Source organism: Citrus sinensis, chromosome 4 (genome assembly GCF_022201045.2).
Source record: "Citrus sinensis cultivar Valencia sweet orange chromosome 4, DVS_A1.0, whole genome shotgun sequence".
In the NCBI taxonomy this organism is placed as follows: Eukaryota; Viridiplantae; Streptophyta; class Magnoliopsida; order Sapindales; family Rutaceae; genus Citrus; species Citrus sinensis.
This window is the reverse complement of record NC_068559.1, coordinates 27,163,365-27,183,733: the sequence shown is the minus strand read 5'-3', so window position 1 is coordinate 27,183,733 and position 20,369 is coordinate 27,163,365. Positions and strand designations below refer to the sequence as shown.

Below are 20,369 nucleotides of genomic sequence, written 5' to 3'. Positions count from 1 at the left end.
GAGTGTCTAGTGAGTTAGAGAGTTTGGGTGTATTGGGGTTTTGGGAAGTGAGCTAAAATACTACAATACTTGTAACTCCTTTTCACTAGTAAATTATTTCCTCTGTCTTCGCCGGTGGATGTAGGCTAAAAGCCGAACCACGTAATTTCTAGTGTCCTCTATTGTGCTTGTTCTTTATTTTTCTTCCAATTTTACTTTAGCTGCGTGTCTGCTTCACCGACCAATTTCCTAACAGTGGTATCAGAGCTATTGGTTGTATTTTTGGAGTCAGGAATTGTTCACGTATTCACGTATACGGCGTACGGCACTATTCACGTATACGGCATACGATACTATTCACGTATACGGCGTATGGCACTATTCACGTATATGGTGTACGGCACTATTCATGTATACGGTACTATTCACGTGTAACGGTGGAAGCGATCCAAGAATTTTACGGTGCAAAGCAGGGAATAGTGGTGTGAGTAAAGCAACTGTGTGATTCTGTACATGTCTAGGAAAGTTCTGTCACAAAAGCAATAAGAGCTTAAGGAGTCTGGGTTTTAAGTGGGACCATTGTGACCCCTCCAGTCTTTCCTGGGAACTTTCCTGGTGTGCATTCTCACACATACTCACAACTATTCAAGGTGGTACACTAGCTTGTGTACAGTATTTATCAATAAAATGGCGGCAAAGTATGAAATTGAAAAATTTAACGGAAATAATTTTTCGTTGTGGAAAATGAAGATGAAAGCTGTATTGAGGAAAAATAATTGCTTGGCAGCAATTGGAGAAAGGCCCATGGAGATAACTGATGACAAGTGGAACGAGGTAGACGGCAATGCCATTTCTGATCTACACTTGACACTTGCGGATGGAGTATTATCCAGTGTGGCAGAGAAAAATACGGCGAAGGAAATATGGGATACTCTCACAAAATTGTACGAGGCCAAGTTGTTGTGCAAATTTTAATGTACTCGCAAGCGCACGAATCTATTATAGTATAGATCAATGGTGACGAGTGTCGATCCCACGAGGAGGTGGATTTTAATTGTGTAGAATTAATTTTGTGAATGAGTGATTGGATTTGTGGTGGAAATGATTTGGAATATGCTACAACTTAAATTAAAATGGCGAGAATAAATTCTAAAATTGGTATTGAAATGGCGAGAAGAAATTGAAGAGAATTCTATTGAAATAACGTACTTGGGTATCTGGATCCGTATCAACATGCATCATGGGCTAAATAATCCGTATTAATGCCAATTAAATCATGAGGGGGGAATCCACACCTCATGAACCACGCTCTAATCAATATGGTGCTAAGGGCTTATCGTGCCAAATAATAATAATCTTATACTAGAGGGCCGGTGAAACCAAGACGGTACTAGACAAGATTAGTATTATTTGTCGACGAGAAGTCAAAACATCCACAAAAACTAGAGGGGATGAGAAAATAAATTTACCAAATAAAGCCCATGACACATGTTGAGACTTCACCTTCAACCCAAGCTTGAAAGAAAATTAGCCACTCATAATTGAACTAGGGGTAAAATGGGAATTTATTAAAATACGAAGAAAATACAAGATGGAGAAGGAATTACAGAAAATGGATCCCAAAAATGGATTCAGAGATATCAAATTAGGGGGGGGAGGCCCCCTTTTTATAGATACATGGAGTAAATCATGGCCATCGGATTAAAAACAGTTTGGACGCTCAGGATTGCGCCACGTAATCAGTCAACAGTCCACGGTTTGACCACGCGGATGAACAGTAACACGGTTTAACCCGACTTTGAACAGTAACGCGGTTTGACCCGGATGAACAGTAACGCGGTTTGGTTGAAAATAATCCTGTGTGATGCATGCACCGTACGCGAGATTTTTCGTCCACTAATATGCTGCCACGTCACCATCAACAGTACATAAGAATTTTAGTCCAACAGGATCGTGACACCTCATCAGTCAATGCCACATCATCGGTCAATGCCACGTCATCATCCGTCTATGTGAACAGTGTCGTGAACAGTAACGTAGACAGTACCGTACGCGTGAATAGTACCGTACATGTGAATAGTGCCATTTTTCCTTTTATGCTCCTCCTAAGGTTTTTGACCGTCCTGAGTTCAAAAGTGATGTCCGTTTTGCCGTCTGATTTCTCCTTTATTGTGAAATGACTATAATGCCCCTAAAATACATAAAATACTTAATTAAAATAAAACACATGTAATTAAATCACAAGAAGGTTAAATACATAAAAGTAAGGGTTGTTAGTAAGACTTGAAATGTAAAATGACGGTTTTCTCCTTTATAAATATGCATTTTCTAACACTCAACACAAGTCACTACACAACAAAATCTTCTTGAAGAGAAAACTCTATACTCTTCGAATGGCAGAATCTACAATGGTGACCGACCACATCAACACTTTGAAGACTCTATTTTCACAACTCACAACGTTGGGTCATAATATAGAGGAAAATGAACGTGCAGAGCTTCTACTTCAAAGTCTACCAGATTCGTATGATCAACTCATCATCAACCTGACGAACAACAATCCAGTGGAGGGTCTAGTTTTCGACGATGTTGCAGCCTCCGTATTAAATGAGGAGAGCAGGCGAAAAAACAAGGAAAACAGACAAGCAAGTTCGCAGCAAGCGGAGGCGCTATCGGTGACGAGAGGAAGATCAACAGAACGTGGCCCCAGTGGGAGTCAAAATCATGGTAGATCAAAATCCAGAAGTAAGAAGAATGTTAAATGCTACAACTGTGGCAAGAAAGGGCACGTCAAAAAGGAGTGTTGGAGTAACCAGAAGAAAAGAGAGGGCAAAGAACCTGAGTCATCAAATGCTCAGGGGTGTGTAGCAAGTACCTCGGATGATGGCGAAATTCTCTACAGTGAGGCAACAATTATTTCAGAAGGCAGAAAACGACTTTCTGATGTCTGGCTTATAGACTCGGGAGCTACCTGGCACATGACCTCTAGGAGAGAATGGTTCCACACATATGAACCTATCTCAGGAGGATCTGTATATATGGGTAACGATCATGCCTTGGAGATCGCTGGTATTGGTACTATCAAAATAAAAATGTTTGATGGTACAATTCGCACAATTGGAGAGGTAAGACATGTCAATGGCCTGAAGAAAAATCTATTGTCTTTGGGACAAATGGATAGTCATGGGTACAAAACTCATGTGGAGAATGGAATAATGAAGATCGTTAAATGCGCGCTTGTATTGATGAAGGCAGAAAAGATTGGTGCTAATTTATTCATGCTTAAAGGAGAAACACTACAGGAGGTTGATGCGTGTGTCGCGTCAAATGGAGAAGAATCAACGATGATGTGGCATCTCAAACTCGGCCACATGTCAGAACAAGGCTTGAAGATTCTCTCTGAGCGAAAATTGCTTCCGGAGCTCAAATCGGTAAGTTTACCATTTTGCGAGCATTGTGTTATAAGTAAGCAGCATAGATTAAAATTCAGTAGATCTATTGCTAGAAGTAAATGCATTCTAGACTTGATTCATTCTGATGTTTGGGAATCACCGGATATATCCATGGGAGGTGCAAAGTACATGGTGACTTTCATTGATGATTATTCCAGAAGATGTTGGGTGTATCCAATTAAGAAAAAGTCAGATGTATTTCATGTGTTTAAAGAATACAAAGCGCGGGTGGAACTTGAATCTGGTAAAAAGATCAAGTGCTTGAGGACAGATAATGGTGGAGAATATACAGACGGCGAGTTTCTTGCTTTCTGTAAGCAAGAAGGTATTCAGAGACAGTTCACGGTGGCATATACTCCTCAACAAAATGGAGTGGCAGAACGGATGAACAGAACTCTTACAGAAAGAATAAGAGCTATGTTGAGGACTGCTGGTCTACCCAATTCATTCTGGGCAGAAGCAGCCAAAACTGTCTGTTATATAGTAAATCGGTCGCCATCTACAGCTATTGGGTTGAAGACGGCGATGGAGATGTGGACTGGAAAGCCAGCTGATTATTCCTACCTACATGCATTTGGATGTCCTGTGTACGTGATGTACAATGCCCAAGAAAGAACAAAGCTGGATGCAAAATCTAGAAGATGTATCTTCTTGGGGTATGCTGATGGAGTAAAGGGGTATCGTCTGTGGGACCCCACTGCCCACAAGATCGTCATCAGCAGAGATGTTATTTTTGTAGAAGATCAACTGCAAAGAAAAGATGAAGATGATGGCACTGTAAAAGAAAAGTCAGAGACTGTGCCGGTATATGTCGAAAATAATCCAGAAGATTCAGATTCTTCTGAAGCAGCATCAGAGCACGAGGAACAAGAACCAGTTGAGTCCGAGGCTCCAGAAGTTCGTCGGTCAACTCGTGAGAGACGACCGCCAACGTGGCACTCGGAGTATGCCACAGAGATCAACGTTGCATACTGTCTTCTAACAGAGGATGGAGAGCCTTCAACTTTCCATGAAGCTTTAACCAGCTCAGATGTTGCTTTGTGGATGACAGCAATGCAGGAAGAAATTGAAGCTCTACACAAGAACAAGACATGGGAACTTGTACCACTACCACGTGGAAGAAAAACCATTGGAAACAAATGGGTCTACAAGATCAAACGTGATGGCAATGACCAAGTGGAGCGGTATCGTGCGAGACTGGTAGTGAAAGGATATGCTCAGAAAGAAGGTATTGACTTCAAAGAGATATTTTCTCCGGTGGTTCGACTCACAACAGTCAGAATAGTCTTGGCAATGTGTGCTACATTTAACCTACATCTAGAGCAGTTAGATGTTAAAACTGCATTTCTTCATGGAGAACTTGAAGAAGAAATTTATATGCTCCAACCAGAAGGTTTTGCAGAAAAAGGAAAAGAGAACTTGGTTTGCAGGTTGAACAAATCTCTATACGGTCTCAAACAGGCGCCGAGGTGTTGGTATAAGAGATTTGATTCCTTCATCATGAGCCTTGGATACAACAGACTCAGTTCAGATCATTGTACATATTACAAGAGATTTGAAGATAATGATTTCATCATTTTGCTGTTGTATGTGGATGACATGTTGGTAGCAGGTCCCAACAAAGATCGAATCCAAGAATTGAAGGCACAGTTGGCTAGGAAGTTTGAAATGAAGGACTTGGGACCAGCAAACAAGATTCTAGGGATGCAAATTCACCGAGACAGAAATAACAGGAAGATTTGGCTCTCACAAAAGAATTATTTGAAGAAAATCTTGCGGCGCTTCAACATGCAAGATTGTAAGTCAATTTCTACCCCACTTCTTGTTAATTTCAAATTTTCCTCAAGTATGTGTCCTAGCAATGAAGCAGAGAGGAAGGAGATGTCTCGAGTACCGTATGCATCAGCAGTGGGAAATTTAATGTTCGCTATGATATGTACAAGACCGGACATTGCACAAGCAGTGGGAGCAGTCAGTCGATACATGGCGAATCCTGGTGGAGAGCATTGGATAACTGTGAAGAGGATTCTGAGATACATCAGAGGAACCTCAGATGTTGCATTATGTTATGGAGGATCAGAGTTTACTGTCAGAGGTTATGTGGATTCAGATTTTGCAGGAGATCTTGATAAAAGGAAATCCACTACTGGTTATGTGTTTACACTTGCGGGAGCAGCTGTAAGCTGGGTTTCGAAACTGCAGACCGTTGTGGCTTTATCTACAACAGAAGCAGAATACATGGCAGCTACACAAGCTTGCAAGGAAGCTATCTGGATACAAAGATTATTGGAGGAGCTTGGGCACAAACAACAGAAAATTCCTGTGTTTTGTGACAGTCAGAGTGCCTTGCACATTGCAAGGAATCCAGCTTTTCATTCCAGGACAAAGCACATAGGAGTTCAGTATCACTTCGTTCGAGAAGTAGTGGAAGATGGAAGTGTGGATTTACAGAAAATCCATACTAAAGAGAACCTAGCAGATGTTTTGACCAAGCCGATAAATACTGATAAGTTTATCTGGAGTAGATCCTCTTGTGGCCTAGCAGAAACGTAAGCAACATGATTATGGCGAAGCAGAAAGGATGGTGTGGAGATTGATTGATTCTCCATCAAAGCTCCAAGTGGGAGAAATGTCAAAAGCAGCCATCCCTCTAGATGGTCAACATTCAAAGAAGAGAAATTTTGCAGCAAGTTGGAAAGGAAAAGGAGCACACGGGCTTGGCATTTAAAAGAAGAAGTTGGCAACTACTTTGAAATATATACATATATATATTAATTTAATAGCCAGTTTTTGGCTATAAAAGGAAGAGCTTCCTCATTCATTTTCATTCAATTCCATCGAGGGAGAAGTATTGCTTTCTTGAGTGTTGAGAGTTTTAAGAGTTTAATAAACTCTTAAGTGTCTAGTGAGTTAGAGAGTTTGGGTGTATTGGGGTTTTGGGAAGTGAGCTAAAATACTACAATACTTGTAACTCCTTTTCACTAGTAAATTATTTCCTCTGTCTTCGCCCGTGGATGTAGGCTAAAAGCCGAACCACGTAATTTCTAGTGTCCTCTATTGTGCTTGTTCTTTATTTTTCTTTCAATTTTACTTTAGCTGCGTGTCTGCTTCACCGACCAATTTCCTAACATCAAAAACATACAGCAACATATATAGGATTAGGGATGCTAGAAATCCTCACAGAGATGAGGTTCCTTAAGGATTTTCTCTATTGGAAAGGGTATAGAAACAATTTTATACTCAATTACTTTTTCAGGAAAGGGACCGGGATCCCCTTAAGCCAGAGGCGGATGCAGCACATGACTAGTGGGGGCTCAAGCCCCCACTGGCCAAAAAAAAATTTAAAAATAAAAGAATTTTTTTTAATTTTTTAATTAACATCATTAAATTTATTAAAATAGTCACTATAAAATGTAAAACCCATAAAATTTAAATTTTGACTTTAAAAAAATATAAAAACATATATTTTAATTAAAAATAATGATAGCCCACTACTCAAAATATTTTATATTCTAAAAAATATGGTTAATTCTTCCAGTTTATATAATAATAGTAGAACGAACATTTTTAGTAATAAAACTCATGAATGATCATCTTTGGAATCGGATGGGATAAGTGATAGTTTGGTTGTCTATATAAGAAACAATAAATTTAATAATATTGATAATAAGTCTATTGCATAACATTTTTAAAATATAAAAATGCGTAGAGACTAATTATAAATATTTTATATATTTAAATTTTTAATTTTTTATATTTTACTATTATTTAATTTAGCCCCTGGTAAATTATTTTTTTAGATCCGCCACTGCCTTAAGCAATTTTGATGGGACAGGGAGGGGACAAAGATATATGCAAAACATCGAAGATGGGTATGGAGATGCCAATTCCCTCTCCTCTCCTCTCCATTGCCAGCCCTATACATGATTAATTTATAAATCAAAATATACGTTTCAAAGCCAGCTCTTCTTGAGATACAAGTTACTTTATACTTAACTCAAATTTTTGTATTACAGGAATTTATTTGTAGAATGGTCATTTAAGATCAAGAAAGCGTGTTTTAAGATTAAATTACCCATAATTTGTTTTAAAGGTAAATAAGCTAATATTTCAAAATTGATTTTATACCGAAATGTGTGCCCTCACACAATATTTATGGTGTATTTACTAATCAGTAATTAAAATGGGCTGGAATCAAAATGGAGTGGAATCGGAATGGACTTAAATTAGAATGAGAAATGCGAATCATAATAAACTATTTACTTTAGCTGTGGGAATTAGAATTGAAATGAACTGTATTGCCATTGATGTGGTTAATTTATCTTGAAATCAGAATAAATGTTCATAAGTTATTAAATTGATCTTAGTTTGTTATTGTGATGATGATGATGATAATAATAATTACTATTATTAATATAATCATTACAAATAATTATTATTTATTATTTTTATTATTAGTAACAATTTATTATCATCATCATCGTGATAATAATAATAATAATAATAATAATAATAATAATTTTAAAATTTAAAATAATATAATATAATTACTTTAAAAAATCTCATTCTCACCTCCTTGTGAAAATAAAAATTATAATAATCATTCTTAATTCTACCTGGAATCCATTACTTTAATCCTATCATAAGTATACACTAATTTTTTTAAAAAATAACTTTATGCTTTTTTTTATGGGGAAATGAGCAGTTGTTTATGAGCACCAAGACTTTTCCTTTTCAGAAACGTATACTCTCATGGCCCATTCAATCATAGACTAGCCAATCTGTATTGTGTACAATCTTTATATACGCACACACTTTTTCTTTTCCTCTGCGTGTTGCTAGCGTCACAGCCTACCTCAAGAATCCGGTTGATTGCAGTTAACCACTGTTGTTTCGTAATTTACATGTTTTTCAACTGCCGTTACGTCCACGTGTACTTCCAGCGAAGTTTCCATGCACAAGAGCGACCGATGCAGCTCAACCCCCAACTTTGACCTGGTTAAGACTTAAGCCAAAAAGTCAAAAACTCTGGCATTATTGTCGTTCTCAATCTCGATGTTCCCAATCGACGTCGCAAAAATAAAAGGAAATACAGGTTGTTTCGCAATACGTAAACTACCAAAAAGGAAGAATTCAAAAGCCTAATATTCAAAAAAAAAAAAAAAAAAAGCCTAATATTCAACACGATAACTTATTTCTCAATAATTCGCTTGACGAAGAGCTCAATCTCAACGCAAGCAACAATTGCCGTCCCCGAACATTCTTCTTCTATTATATATAAGCCATATTATAACCTTTCTGTCCAGAGAAAATCACATTTTCTTCCCAGCCAAACATCACACCCACATCGAAAATGAGATACCTTCTTCTTGTGGCAACAGCAATTACAGTTCTATCACTGTCGCCCACTCAAACATCAGCTCATTTCTTCCCCAACATATCATCAATCCCCACATGGATACTCTCAAACGCCACCGCCAGCGCGTGGGACGCGTTTCAGAATTTCACCGGATGCCACCCCGGCGACAAGATGGACGGCTTAGCCAAGCTCAAGAAGTACTTTCACTACTTCGGTTACATTCCAGATTTGCCCTCGAATTTCACTGACGACTTCGACGACATGCTCGAATCGGCAGTCAAAACTTATCAAAAGAACTTCAATCTGGAACCCACCGGCCAACTCGACAGCCAAACAATGCAACACATCCTACGGCCCAGATGCGGTAATCCAGACATAGTCAACGGCACAACAACCATGAACTCAGGGAAACCGACGTCGTATAACGCCACTTCTAGTACTAATGGTCACTTACACAGCGTCGGTCACTACAGTTTCTTCCCCGGCATGCCACGTTGGCCTTCGAATAAGCGCGATCTGACGTACGCGTTCTTGCCCGATAACCAATTGACTGACGAAGTCAAGAACGTATTTGCGACAGCCTTTGACCGCTGGTCGGAAGCGACGTCGTTGACTTTCACTCGGACGGACGTTTACACGACCGCCGATATCAGGATCGGGTTCTTTACTGGCGATCACGGTGACGGCGAGCCGTTTGATGGGCCTATGGGCACGCTGGCGCACGCCTTCTCGCCACCAAATGGACGGTTCCATTTAGACGGCGACGAGAACTGGGTAATCACGAGTGGTACTACAACGTCGATATCGATGTCGGCGATTGATCTTGAGTCAGTTGCTGTTCATGAGATTGGCCACTTGTTAGGGTTGGGGCATTCATCTGTTGAAGATGCGATAATGTACCCTTCAATTTCTTCTGGATCCAGGAAAGTTGAATTGGCCAACGATGATATACAGGGGATCCAGGCCCTGTACGGTAATAATCCAAATTTCAACGGCTCATCTGCGCCGACCGATCAACAGAGGGACACCAGCGATGCCCATGGGGCTTATTTTTTGGGCTCTTGTTTGGGCCTGAGTTTCTTCGTGGTGGCCGCTGTTTTGGGCCTGTAGATTTTTTAAATTAATTTATTATTTTTTTTAGGGATATATTATTGCCTGAGATATTTGTTTCTGCTTCCATTCCATTTGCTTGTGGAAGCAATTATAATATATCCGGCAACAAGCTTTGGTTTCTGAGATGTAGTGATACAGTTGATTCATGATTTGTAGTATTTTTTTTTTCTTTTATGTGTATATGCTTATTCTTTTGTTGTATTATTGTTATTTTTATAATGACTATATATTCATTTGCTTTTTAAAAAAAATAATAATTTGCACTCTCTTTATATAAGGATGGAGCCATTTATACTTTAAAAAATATTTTGAATATTTTAATTTTAATAAAAATACTCATCATATGAATACTTATATGGCACACTCTCATTAATCATTAATCAATTTGTAATTCTCATGCTTTAAATCCTAAAATTTTTATTTCCAAAAATCGTAATAACTAAAATTGATTGGAAGTAAATAAAAAATTAATAATCAAAATTGTGTTAAATGATTTATTTGCAACCTGTTTGGTTACATTATTGTAAATAAGTGTTAAATCTTTTAAAGTTGAGTGAACTGAAGAGTTTTATTAGTGTTTCAAATAAACTAAGTTAATTAATTTAAATAGTTTGACTGAGGATTTTTTTTAATTTATAAAAGAGTGCAAAGCAAAATCTATTTTTTAAAATTAATAGATAAATATATTGACAGAGTGTTCAAGATCATTTTTAAAGTGAAAATAGCCTTACTCTTTTATATAAACATGCCATTAAAATTAGAAAATTTATTAATATAAAAGAGTGAGAGAGAGAGAGAGAGAGAGAAGAGAAAGAAAATAATTTAAGCTCTTGATCCATTAAAATTTGGGTGTTGTGATTGCTAGTAAGACAAAATTACACCCTTCCTCTTTGCAAATAGACTTGTGAATAAATGTAAAAAATATATTTTTAATAAGTAGGTGATAAATCAATTGATCCTAACATCACAAGTTTTTGTTTAAAAACAGAAAGTGGAAAAACTAAAATAATGGTATATTGTATTCAAAAGTTGACTTTTGGCAAATAGAACATTGTCGTCAATTCTAATTAAGAGTTCAACTACAATAGCCTAGTGCCTTGCTCTGTGGTCTAAGCCTAAATAATTCAAAAAATCAATGATTAATTTAATCATTTAACAATATCTTAACTGTTAATACGACACCGTTAAGGTACTAGTTCATCTTCGTGTGATGCCTAAATTCTTGCGGAATTGCGATGACCGTATTTCTTTTTAGAATATCTGTTTTTCAGTGCTTGGAGTGGAGCAGCAGCAGATTATATTTTGATTATACGCAAGTATTTGCAAATTAAACGACGTGAATAGGGGACCTGGGCTCTGTTGTAGCCGGTAGCCCTTCACACTTTCACCGCGCCATTTTTTTCATTTTGTCCTTTCTAGTTAATTTTATTTCAGGATTAAATTTTTATCACAATACAAATCTGGGTTTGATGAGATAAAAAGTGGGGTCTGAATATCACGAATCAACCATTTCCCATCATTCACTTGAGTTCAAATTTTAACCTCCAATTTTATTTCAGCTTGTAAAAGCAATTTTGGCTTTATTTTGTTTTTGTGGAAAAAAAAAAAGGAGGCTGAGAAATTATTTTGTTGTGCCTAAATGGAAAATAAAACAATTAGTCACAAAGGAATTTACCAATGAGTTGATGTTATGCATCCAGGGACATAGTCAGAAATTTAATTTGGCTGGGGCACATTTAAAATATAATATAATTTTGAAAATTTATATTTGTTTAAGATTTCATTTGTTTTAATTGATTTTTTAATGGATTTCATTTGATAAAAGCGATTCTCTTGTTGTCTCTATTAATTTTCATGAAATTATAATAGTTAATCAAATTATTTAGGATTAAACATTTAAGTGAGGGCCAGCATGAAATTTTTTTCAAATTACATGTGGCACTTCAGAATAAAGCAATTCACATGGGGCATTTTATAAATAATAAATAAAATACATATTCTTTAAGATAAACATAAAAAAAAATTTAAAAGCCAGCTGGGGCACGGGTCCTATGCTGGCTACGCCCCTAATAAATAATGCATCCATAGCCATTTTCCCTTTATATGGAACCATTATTAGAAAAAATTAAAGAGCTCTCGACGGGGATGTTTTATTGCCTCCGCAATTACGCACGATAGCTCTCACCATTCACCAACGCTACAGCTGCCGCCCATGTGAAACAAGCAGCTTCTTAACATGTGATTCAAGAACAGTGCTAATTAACTTATTAACATCTGCAAATTGATAAGGTAGCATGGCCCATGTAATTAATCATATATGCGTGTACCGTTCAAGAGCCAAGGACGTGAAGATGATAAGGTCGCGTTCAATGCTATTGTCTTTAGTAAACCCCAACTCCCATCTTGCTTTTTAGAATTGTGTCAATTTGTTTATGTTAATTGCGGGTCAGAATCATGTCATGTCAAGCCTTGTTAAACTGTTCATCTGATCCAGCAGGAATGAATAGTCTACGAAAATGTTGATCAATGGGACTCTTGATATTTGCACCACTTATATACAATTAATCTTGGCCAGTAATGAATGAATAGACACAGCTTACTACATCAACAATGGAGCCAGGTTCGATGCAGGGATAAATGAGAAAAGAAAGTCGTGTGTGTCCCATGTTGTTGCGTTCTATTGTACTTGCTTTCAGTTTATGAGGTTGCTTTATAGTTGATTAGTTTTAACTTAGATGCATGTAGCAGCAGCAGTCACAACGCATAAGTTGCTGGCTTGCTGCCAGCATCTTCTGGTACATTCGTTATTGATTAAACTTTTGGGAAATTTTAATCTTTTGTCATGATTTCTCCTTTTCTTTCCTTTGAAACCTACGCCAATTCACTCCTTAATTTCATAAGCCAAAGCCAATTTGGATACTTTAAACTTTTGTTAAACGTTTTCTTTATTTCTAATTATTCTCTTTTTAATTAATATATTAGTTCAGCTGTTGTTATAATTAGGCTTTCTAATCAAAGTAACAAATTTCAAACTTCAGCAATTCAAATGTTTTTCACACCCTATAAAAGAATTATTAATGGTGATACGTTCCCCACTGTTAATGGATCCAACAAGAACATGTTAATTCGTCATATTAAACCTGTAATCTTTCTGTTAAAAATCTGGATATTTTATTTTATCTTAATTCATACCACTACAAACCCAGAAGCTATTACAAAGCTTTTGTCTCCTTTTTAAATAAGAAGAAATCATAGGAATAGTCAAACTTATTTGAACAAGATAAGTAAAAGCCATGGCAAAGGAAATTAACCCTGTGTGGTGCATGCACTCGAGTACTCGACGCATCTAGATCAAGTCACCCAAGCTTTAGGATTAGCTCACTAGAAAAATTCCAACTAGAAGACACTCATGCTCATCTAGAAATTTCCATTATCAATTACATCGAGAGCTATCTGAAAAGCAAATAAATCATACCAGAAACATTTTTAACTAATTAATTTCATTTGCTTACATATTTTGATGCTGGTGGTAGAACCCCATTTACTGAGCTGGCGTTCCCATATATCAGCAAATGTGTAGACTGCTGACTCCTCACTCAATCAAGAAGTTTTGCCATTATGCCTACTAATCTCAAAAGCAAATTAAGCACAAAAGAAGTTAAAAAATTTCCCACGAGTGAGACCCTTCAATGGGAAGCTTGCATATAATGCGCTGGAAAATGTGCCACGAAGAAGGTAAACAGTCTCCATCAAATGTGCTAAAATTTTGCAAAACTGCCAAATAGCACCGTAAATTTGTGTACCCATACCCACTTGGCGAAGTAGTGATGCAAAAGCCTCTTCCGCGCAATTGACTAACTATTATTCTTAATAGGTCCAAACTCTATATACATTTTTTCCTACCTAATTTAATAATTTTTTTTGTCGTAATGTATTTAAAATTTTTTAAATTATTATAAGCTTTGTCTGATGCAGACTACCCCACCAATAACCACAATGATAATACCCTCTATCGTCTTTTTAACCCCTGCTTCTCAACTGATTTCTCAACTAATCGATAGCTAGTTCTCTCAGGTCTCATCACATCAGCCTCAGAAGAATGGGGCTTCTTCTTCCTTGTCCTATGCCTCGCCGAAGAAACAAAGAACCCAAGTTTCAACCAAGCTCGAATCATCTTCAATCAGAATTATCAAACGCATCTCTCTCATCTCAACCAAGTCTCCCATCAGTTCCTTCACTCGCCCCATCATCATCGTTCAGAAAACAAGCCCCAGCAGCAAGTGAACATCAGTGCTCGGCAACTCTCAAAGTAAAAGGCAACTCTTCTTATATCTCCTCACTTGCTATAGCTGGAAAGTTGCTCTACAGCGGCTCTTCTAACGGCGAGATCAGAGCTTGGAACCGAGACCCTAATAATTATGTGAATGTTACTTCAACGGATGTTGGTGATCACGCTAACGTGGTAGCTACTGGAAATGGCGATGCAGTCAAGTCCCTAGTGGTTTTGGGAGATAAGCTCTTTAGTGCCCACCAAGATCACAAAATCCGTGTCTGGAAAATCGATAACAACACTAGTGCTTATTATTCAACCTCAGGCAAGCTTAAGAATAAATACTACGAACGCATAGCCACTCTCCCCACACTTAATGACCGTTTTACAAAATGTTTCTTGGCTAACAACTACGTACAAGTGAGGCGGCACAAGAAGTGCACGTGGGTGCATCACGTTGATACTGTGTCAGCACTAGCTTTATCAAGCGATGGATCGCTTCTCTACTCCACTTCGTGGGATCGGACGTTCAAGATTTGGCGAACCTCCGATTTCAGGTGTCTTGAGTCCGTGAAGAACGCTCACGATGATGCCATCAACGCCATAGTTGTGTCCAAATCCAATGATGGGTTTGTTTACACAGGATCCGCTGACACGAAAATAAAAGTGTGGAAGAAATTACGAGCAGCACTACAAGTTAACAAAAAGCATTCACTTGTGCAAACTCTGGAGAAACACAAGTCAGCTGTCACTGCATTAGCTCTTAGCACTGATGGAACAGTGCTGTATTCCGGTGCGTGTGATCGTTCAATTCTTGTATGGGAGAGAGATCAGGGTAATTATATTGTTGACGGTGATGATGACAGTGGACACATGGTGTTGAAGGGTGCTCTTAGAGGGCACACAAAGGCAATTTTGTGCCTTGCGGTTGTGTCAAATTTGTTGTTCAGTGGATCGTCTGATAATACAATTAGGATTTGGAGGAGATCATCATCAGTAACTGATCATCAGAAGGGTTACTCTTGTTTGGCAGTTCTTGAAGGACACAGAAGGCCTGTTAAGTGCTTGACTGCGGTCGTTGATTCTGATTATTCCAATCGAAATTCTGATCATTCAAGTACTTCGTTCCTGGTTTATAGTGGCAGTCTAGATTGTGAGATTAAGATCTGGCAAATACGGGTTCCATTTCTTTGATGTTTTTGCTTCCCTTTTTCTTTCTTTATTTATTTTTTCGTTTCTACATAAACCTACGAGATTGATTTGTATAATTGTAGGAGTCTTAATGGTTAAGAAATGAAATACTTACTTTAAGCTATTCAACTAACAAATTCTGGAAAATGTGTAAATGCACAGCCTAAGGCTTTTTCATTCCTTGCTTCATAATACATACAAGATGATGTCTTGCTAAACAAGTATGCTTGTACTATCCACAGCTGTAACCTAGATCTAATGTGGCTAGCGACAAGCCTTTCAATCTCATGGCTGATATTATCCGCTCTTCGTAGGGACAGTCGCATGCATGATGCCTAGAATTCAATTATTAGATCCCTACGTTAGGTCAACTCTATATAATTTTTTTTTTCATACATGAATTAGTATCTTCGTGATCATGAGCAAATTAAGTGTTACTAATTTATTAAAAGAATGCCCCGTTGATATAAACCCATGCACTCAAAATTTACATGGGTTAGAGTCCCAACAATAATCTAAAATTTAATTATAAGATAAATTTTGACTGAATTGTGGGGACCAGTGATTATAGATGTAACATACATATTAATTTTAATCAAAATTTTCTGTGATAAGGTCTTCACTGCGGTCACAATAAAGTTATGAGCTAAATCTTATGCATGCCCATCAGTGCAGTCCACCCATAATTAACAGCTAAAACCTAATAATCATAGGAGCAAAGAGCAATCACTGCAAAGGGAGCACTCTTATTTGCATTAATTCAAATCAAAATTTTGTCTCTCTCTCTCTATATATATATATATATTGTGTATTACTTTATTTGATGAATATTCAATGTATGCACAACTTATTGCAGACCATGGCATGAAATTTCATATGTTGAATGAAAGAAAATAAAGATGGTTTTAACTTAGTGGAGGATGTAAGTTACACCATTATCTAACTTAACAAAGTCCTTCAATCAATTACCATTTTTAGACAATAACAAAAACCCATGAATTAATGTTTTTTTTTTTCGAATAAAACAAAATTATGTAGACTGCAGACAAGGAAGTCGAAGTGATGTCTTTTCGGAGCAGGTCGGTAAGATTAATATTTAATTGAATTAAAATCATATAATATTATGAAATATCACCAGTATAACTGATGACGATAAGCTCTTGCTAAAACAACTTTAATTTTGTTTCTCAATTCACATCACATGTTTTCATATACTCTTGTTTTAAATCAATGAAGGCTACGTGAGAATACACGTCTATAAACTCTTTTATTTCTTAGGCTAAAGTAATATTGTGGTTATGTGCTTCAAAGATTTGTTTTTTTTTTTTTCCAGTTTATTACAAGTGGGCCGGGGGTTAGGTTTAAAGTTATTGATTGGTTCTCGCCTTTAATTATCAAACTAACCCACTTTTGCAACCTTTGTTTACAGGTTTTTTTTTTTGAAAAAATAATATGTGGAGATCAAGGGATGGAACTTTGGGAGACATGATCAATTTAATAATCTTTTTTTGGGTAATTATTAAAAATAAGTTGATAAAGTTGAACTCTAGGCAGTTTCACATTCTAGATAAACCTAACTTTGTCCTGATGCGGTGTGCTTTATATGTTTTTGCCACGTTAAAGTGTGTGATTGTAAAATGGTAATAAACGTCTGGTTTATTCTATTTTAATCCAGTGATTTTTTTTTTTGAAAAATTATATTTTTCATTAATTTAGTACAGAGATCTATAATAGTAACCAATTAGAGTAATTAACCCATACAATCACTGAAGTATAGAAAGAAATACGTGTGCCTAATAAGTAAAAGTTTTTATCCACAGTAAATAAATAGATTGAGTTCCAGTCGAGATTTTCTGGCTCTTTTGATATAATTTCCATCAATATAATAGGCTTGCCTACTGGTACAAAAATAAATTTACTGTAGAAATTGATCCCACACGGTAATCTTCCTCACAATCAAAGGGGGAAGAAACTAAAGTAGATCTTCCATCCTCATACCCGACAGTGATGGAGGTCAGAATAAAACTACCATCCTCGATCCAAAAAGATGAGGAAGCTGTAACAAAAAAGAAAAGGGGAGGCCACCGAAGAAGCACAGAAAGAGCTCCCTCTCCAAGGAATGAGTAAGGAAAAAATGAGGAGTGGTGAGAGGAAAGTGTTGTGGAAGGATCCAGAGAGAAAGGGACCTAATCCAGTGATATTTTTGAATCAAAGAATTATTAAAATTTTACTTTATGCACCACACCAAGATGATAAAATTCTTTAACATAGCTTCTGACCTAAGCTTTATATTAATGTGATAGGAAAGGAAGGCACAAGACTTGCACCATTTCCACATTTGGAACAGTGGGAACCAATTTCAGGGCTAGGATTTATAAATAAATGAAGAAGCAAGATCAACAATGGCCTGGGACTTGACTCTCCTCTTATGTAGGAGTTTACTTGTCTCTCCGCATTTAGGGTAGAATAGATCTCCTTTCAATATTAAAGTGAGGGTAGATCTTCCTTTAGTATTAACTGAGGGTTGACCTTCGGGTTCTATCATAATATTATTATTACGAAAAGTCCCAACTGATCTATGATTGTATATATCAATTGTGTTATGATTGTAATATATCAGTTTATAAAAAATAATAATTGGTTGTCTAGAGAATGTGAATTTTTTAGTTAATTAGAGTTTGATCTAGTTAACATATTGTGTTTACATATAGCAATATCTCCCAGTTTATAACCATATGGGATAAAAAAAATTCACCAAAGATTTCAATGCCATTCACATTAATTATTTAATTTGACAATATTGAATTTCCTTTCTTCATCATCAATCGTAAAGTTGCAGGCAACTTTCTTAGGAAAAAAACGTTTCCATGATTTTAGGGTAACAAAGTCCCATGTTTAATTACCCAATTCAATAACAAGTCATAAAGATAACTCTTACTCAGTTTTCAATTTGTTAATCCAGTCAACAAAATATATCATTGCTAATAGTTGCGGAAGCACTCGCACGCTTAACCTAATCAAATATTACGCTCACCGTTAACCTTATCAATGTTTGATCTTTAATTATGTAGCTGTAACTATTGGGTAGAAAGTCAACTACCGCCATAGAAATTAGTAGTTTATTCAGTTGTTTTCGATACCCAAGGCAATTACTTTATTTCAAATTAAATGTATCTCTTAAGCTTAGGCCTTTTGCCTATTGCTTTCATGACGAGTCAATAATAAATTGACGAACTGAACTATTATTTGCGAATACACTCAACTGATAATATCAGGGACAAATTATTTCTACTGATGAACTAGAGATTTATGCAACCAAGAAAAAACCACTTTAGAAGTTCTATTTCTTTGAAAGAAAATTTTTTCCTCGATTAGAACCAAATTCAACTTCAAAATCAAATTATTTGATAAACTCAACTTATTTACTTACCATGGTTTACTCAAAAACAATTTGAGTAAACAAACAAAAAAGATGGAATGAAGGGGTTTCCAATAGCATTGGCTCCGCATACGATCGAGAATCAACAGATTTATTTGCACCCTAAACTGCTTTAGTAAGAGGGCCAAAGCCCAATTAAGGCCCAAATGATGGCGTTTGGCTGCTAAGTTTTGACTTTGCTCGTGACGTGTCCATCAGACTCATTGGCAAATTCCGAAAATGCGCAAGACAGGGCTAATTACGCTGTGTTGTTACACAATGAATTATTTATAAAAAAAAAAAAAGAATTCCTCACTCTTCAATTGCTCAATAAAACCTGAGATGTCTTGTTCTGAAACCATATTCATCTTCATCTCATCTTGTTCCCAAGACCCAAATCACCGCCCTAATTATTATCTTGTTCTTGTTCATATTTGATTTAGCAATATTATTAAAGAAACTAGCAAGGTAAATTGACAAAAAGTAACAACACTTTGTTCCTCTAGCTAAAACCATAAGCAACAAAGTGGTTAATTGTAAAATTCTCGTCCAGAAAAAGAGCAAACTGAGTAATTTCCAGAGACAAATATGAGAAAAATGACAAAAGAAATCATGATCACAAGTTCAGAACTGTGCTTACTATATCTTGAGGTAAGCATATTCATTTTACTTTCATTGATGAAGCTGTGGCTGCTAGCCAATCGATCTGGCACCATTAGACAACTCCCATCTAGGGATGGCAATTTGCGGGCTTGGGCCGGGCTTTTTAAAGCCCAGGCCCAAGCCCGCATCATTCAAACAAAGTCTAGGCCTTTCAAAAGCCCGTCCAACTTGGACGGGCCGAACTCGGGCCTGGGCCGGGCTCGGGCCGGGCTTGGGCTTTTTAAATTAATTATAAAATATTTTTTAAATTAAGAAAAAAATATTTAAATTAAAGATAATAATCTAATATATAAATAGAATAATGGTCAAATACATGAAATATTAGTAATACAACCTAATAAAATAACAAATACTAATATAAAAAATTAAACTAATTTAATATTTTGAATTTTTTCTTTTTTATTTAAATTAAATTTATTTTTTATTCATAAATTTAAAAAGGCCGGGCCAAGTTCGGGTTTTTTTGCGAAGCTCTTGTCCAGGCCCAACATATGTGGGCTTTGTAATTTTTGGGCCCATATCCAGTCCCATCCGTGCGGGCCAGGCTTTAGGCCCGCGAGCCTGAGCTGGGCTTGGCCGGGCCTGGACAAGCCCGGGCTTTTTTGCCACCCCTACTCCCGTCAAACCAATCTAACAGCAAAAGATTAAGATAAGCCCATTTATGGAAAGCATTCAGTTTTTGGCAACAGTAAATTTGATCCAAGTTTAGCTTTAGGAAATTTGTATCATTATTCTCGCACCATTGCTGGGATCGGTTTTGTGATTTAGTAACGATTGTGAAAGATAAAAAATAATTGTGTTCCTGCCGGTGAAGAGAAAAAGAAGAAAAGATCGTGTTTGCGGGTGACGAAGAAAAATGAAAAAGGAAATTTTGTAAATTCCCTAAATTCAGTCTGTCCGTTTCAAAATTATAATCCTCTCCTA

The 20,369-nt window shown here is 36.7% G+C and overlaps 2 protein-coding genes across 2 annotated transcripts; both read left to right on the top strand.

Moving 5' to 3' along the window:
- Nucleotides 1–8,554: 8,554 nt before the first annotated feature.
- Nucleotides 8,555–10,104, top strand: LOC102616119 (metalloendoproteinase 3-MMP). The gene has a single exon (XM_006483701.4). It carries the CDS (start codon nucleotides 8,785–8,787, stop codon nucleotides 9,898–9,900), a length of 1,116 nt encoding a protein of 371 aa, XP_006483764.1. The 5' UTR covers nucleotides 8,555–8,784; the 3' UTR covers nucleotides 9,901–10,104.
- Nucleotides 10,105–13,821: 3,717 nt separating this feature from the next.
- LOC102616409 (protein JINGUBANG) lies at nucleotides 13,822–15,493 on the top strand. The gene has a single exon (XM_006483702.4). It carries the CDS (start codon nucleotides 14,003–14,005, stop codon nucleotides 15,365–15,367), a length of 1,365 nt encoding a protein of 454 aa, XP_006483765.1. The 5' UTR covers nucleotides 13,822–14,002; the 3' UTR covers nucleotides 15,368–15,493.
- The last annotated feature ends 4,876 nt before the right edge of the window (nucleotides 15,494–20,369 follow it).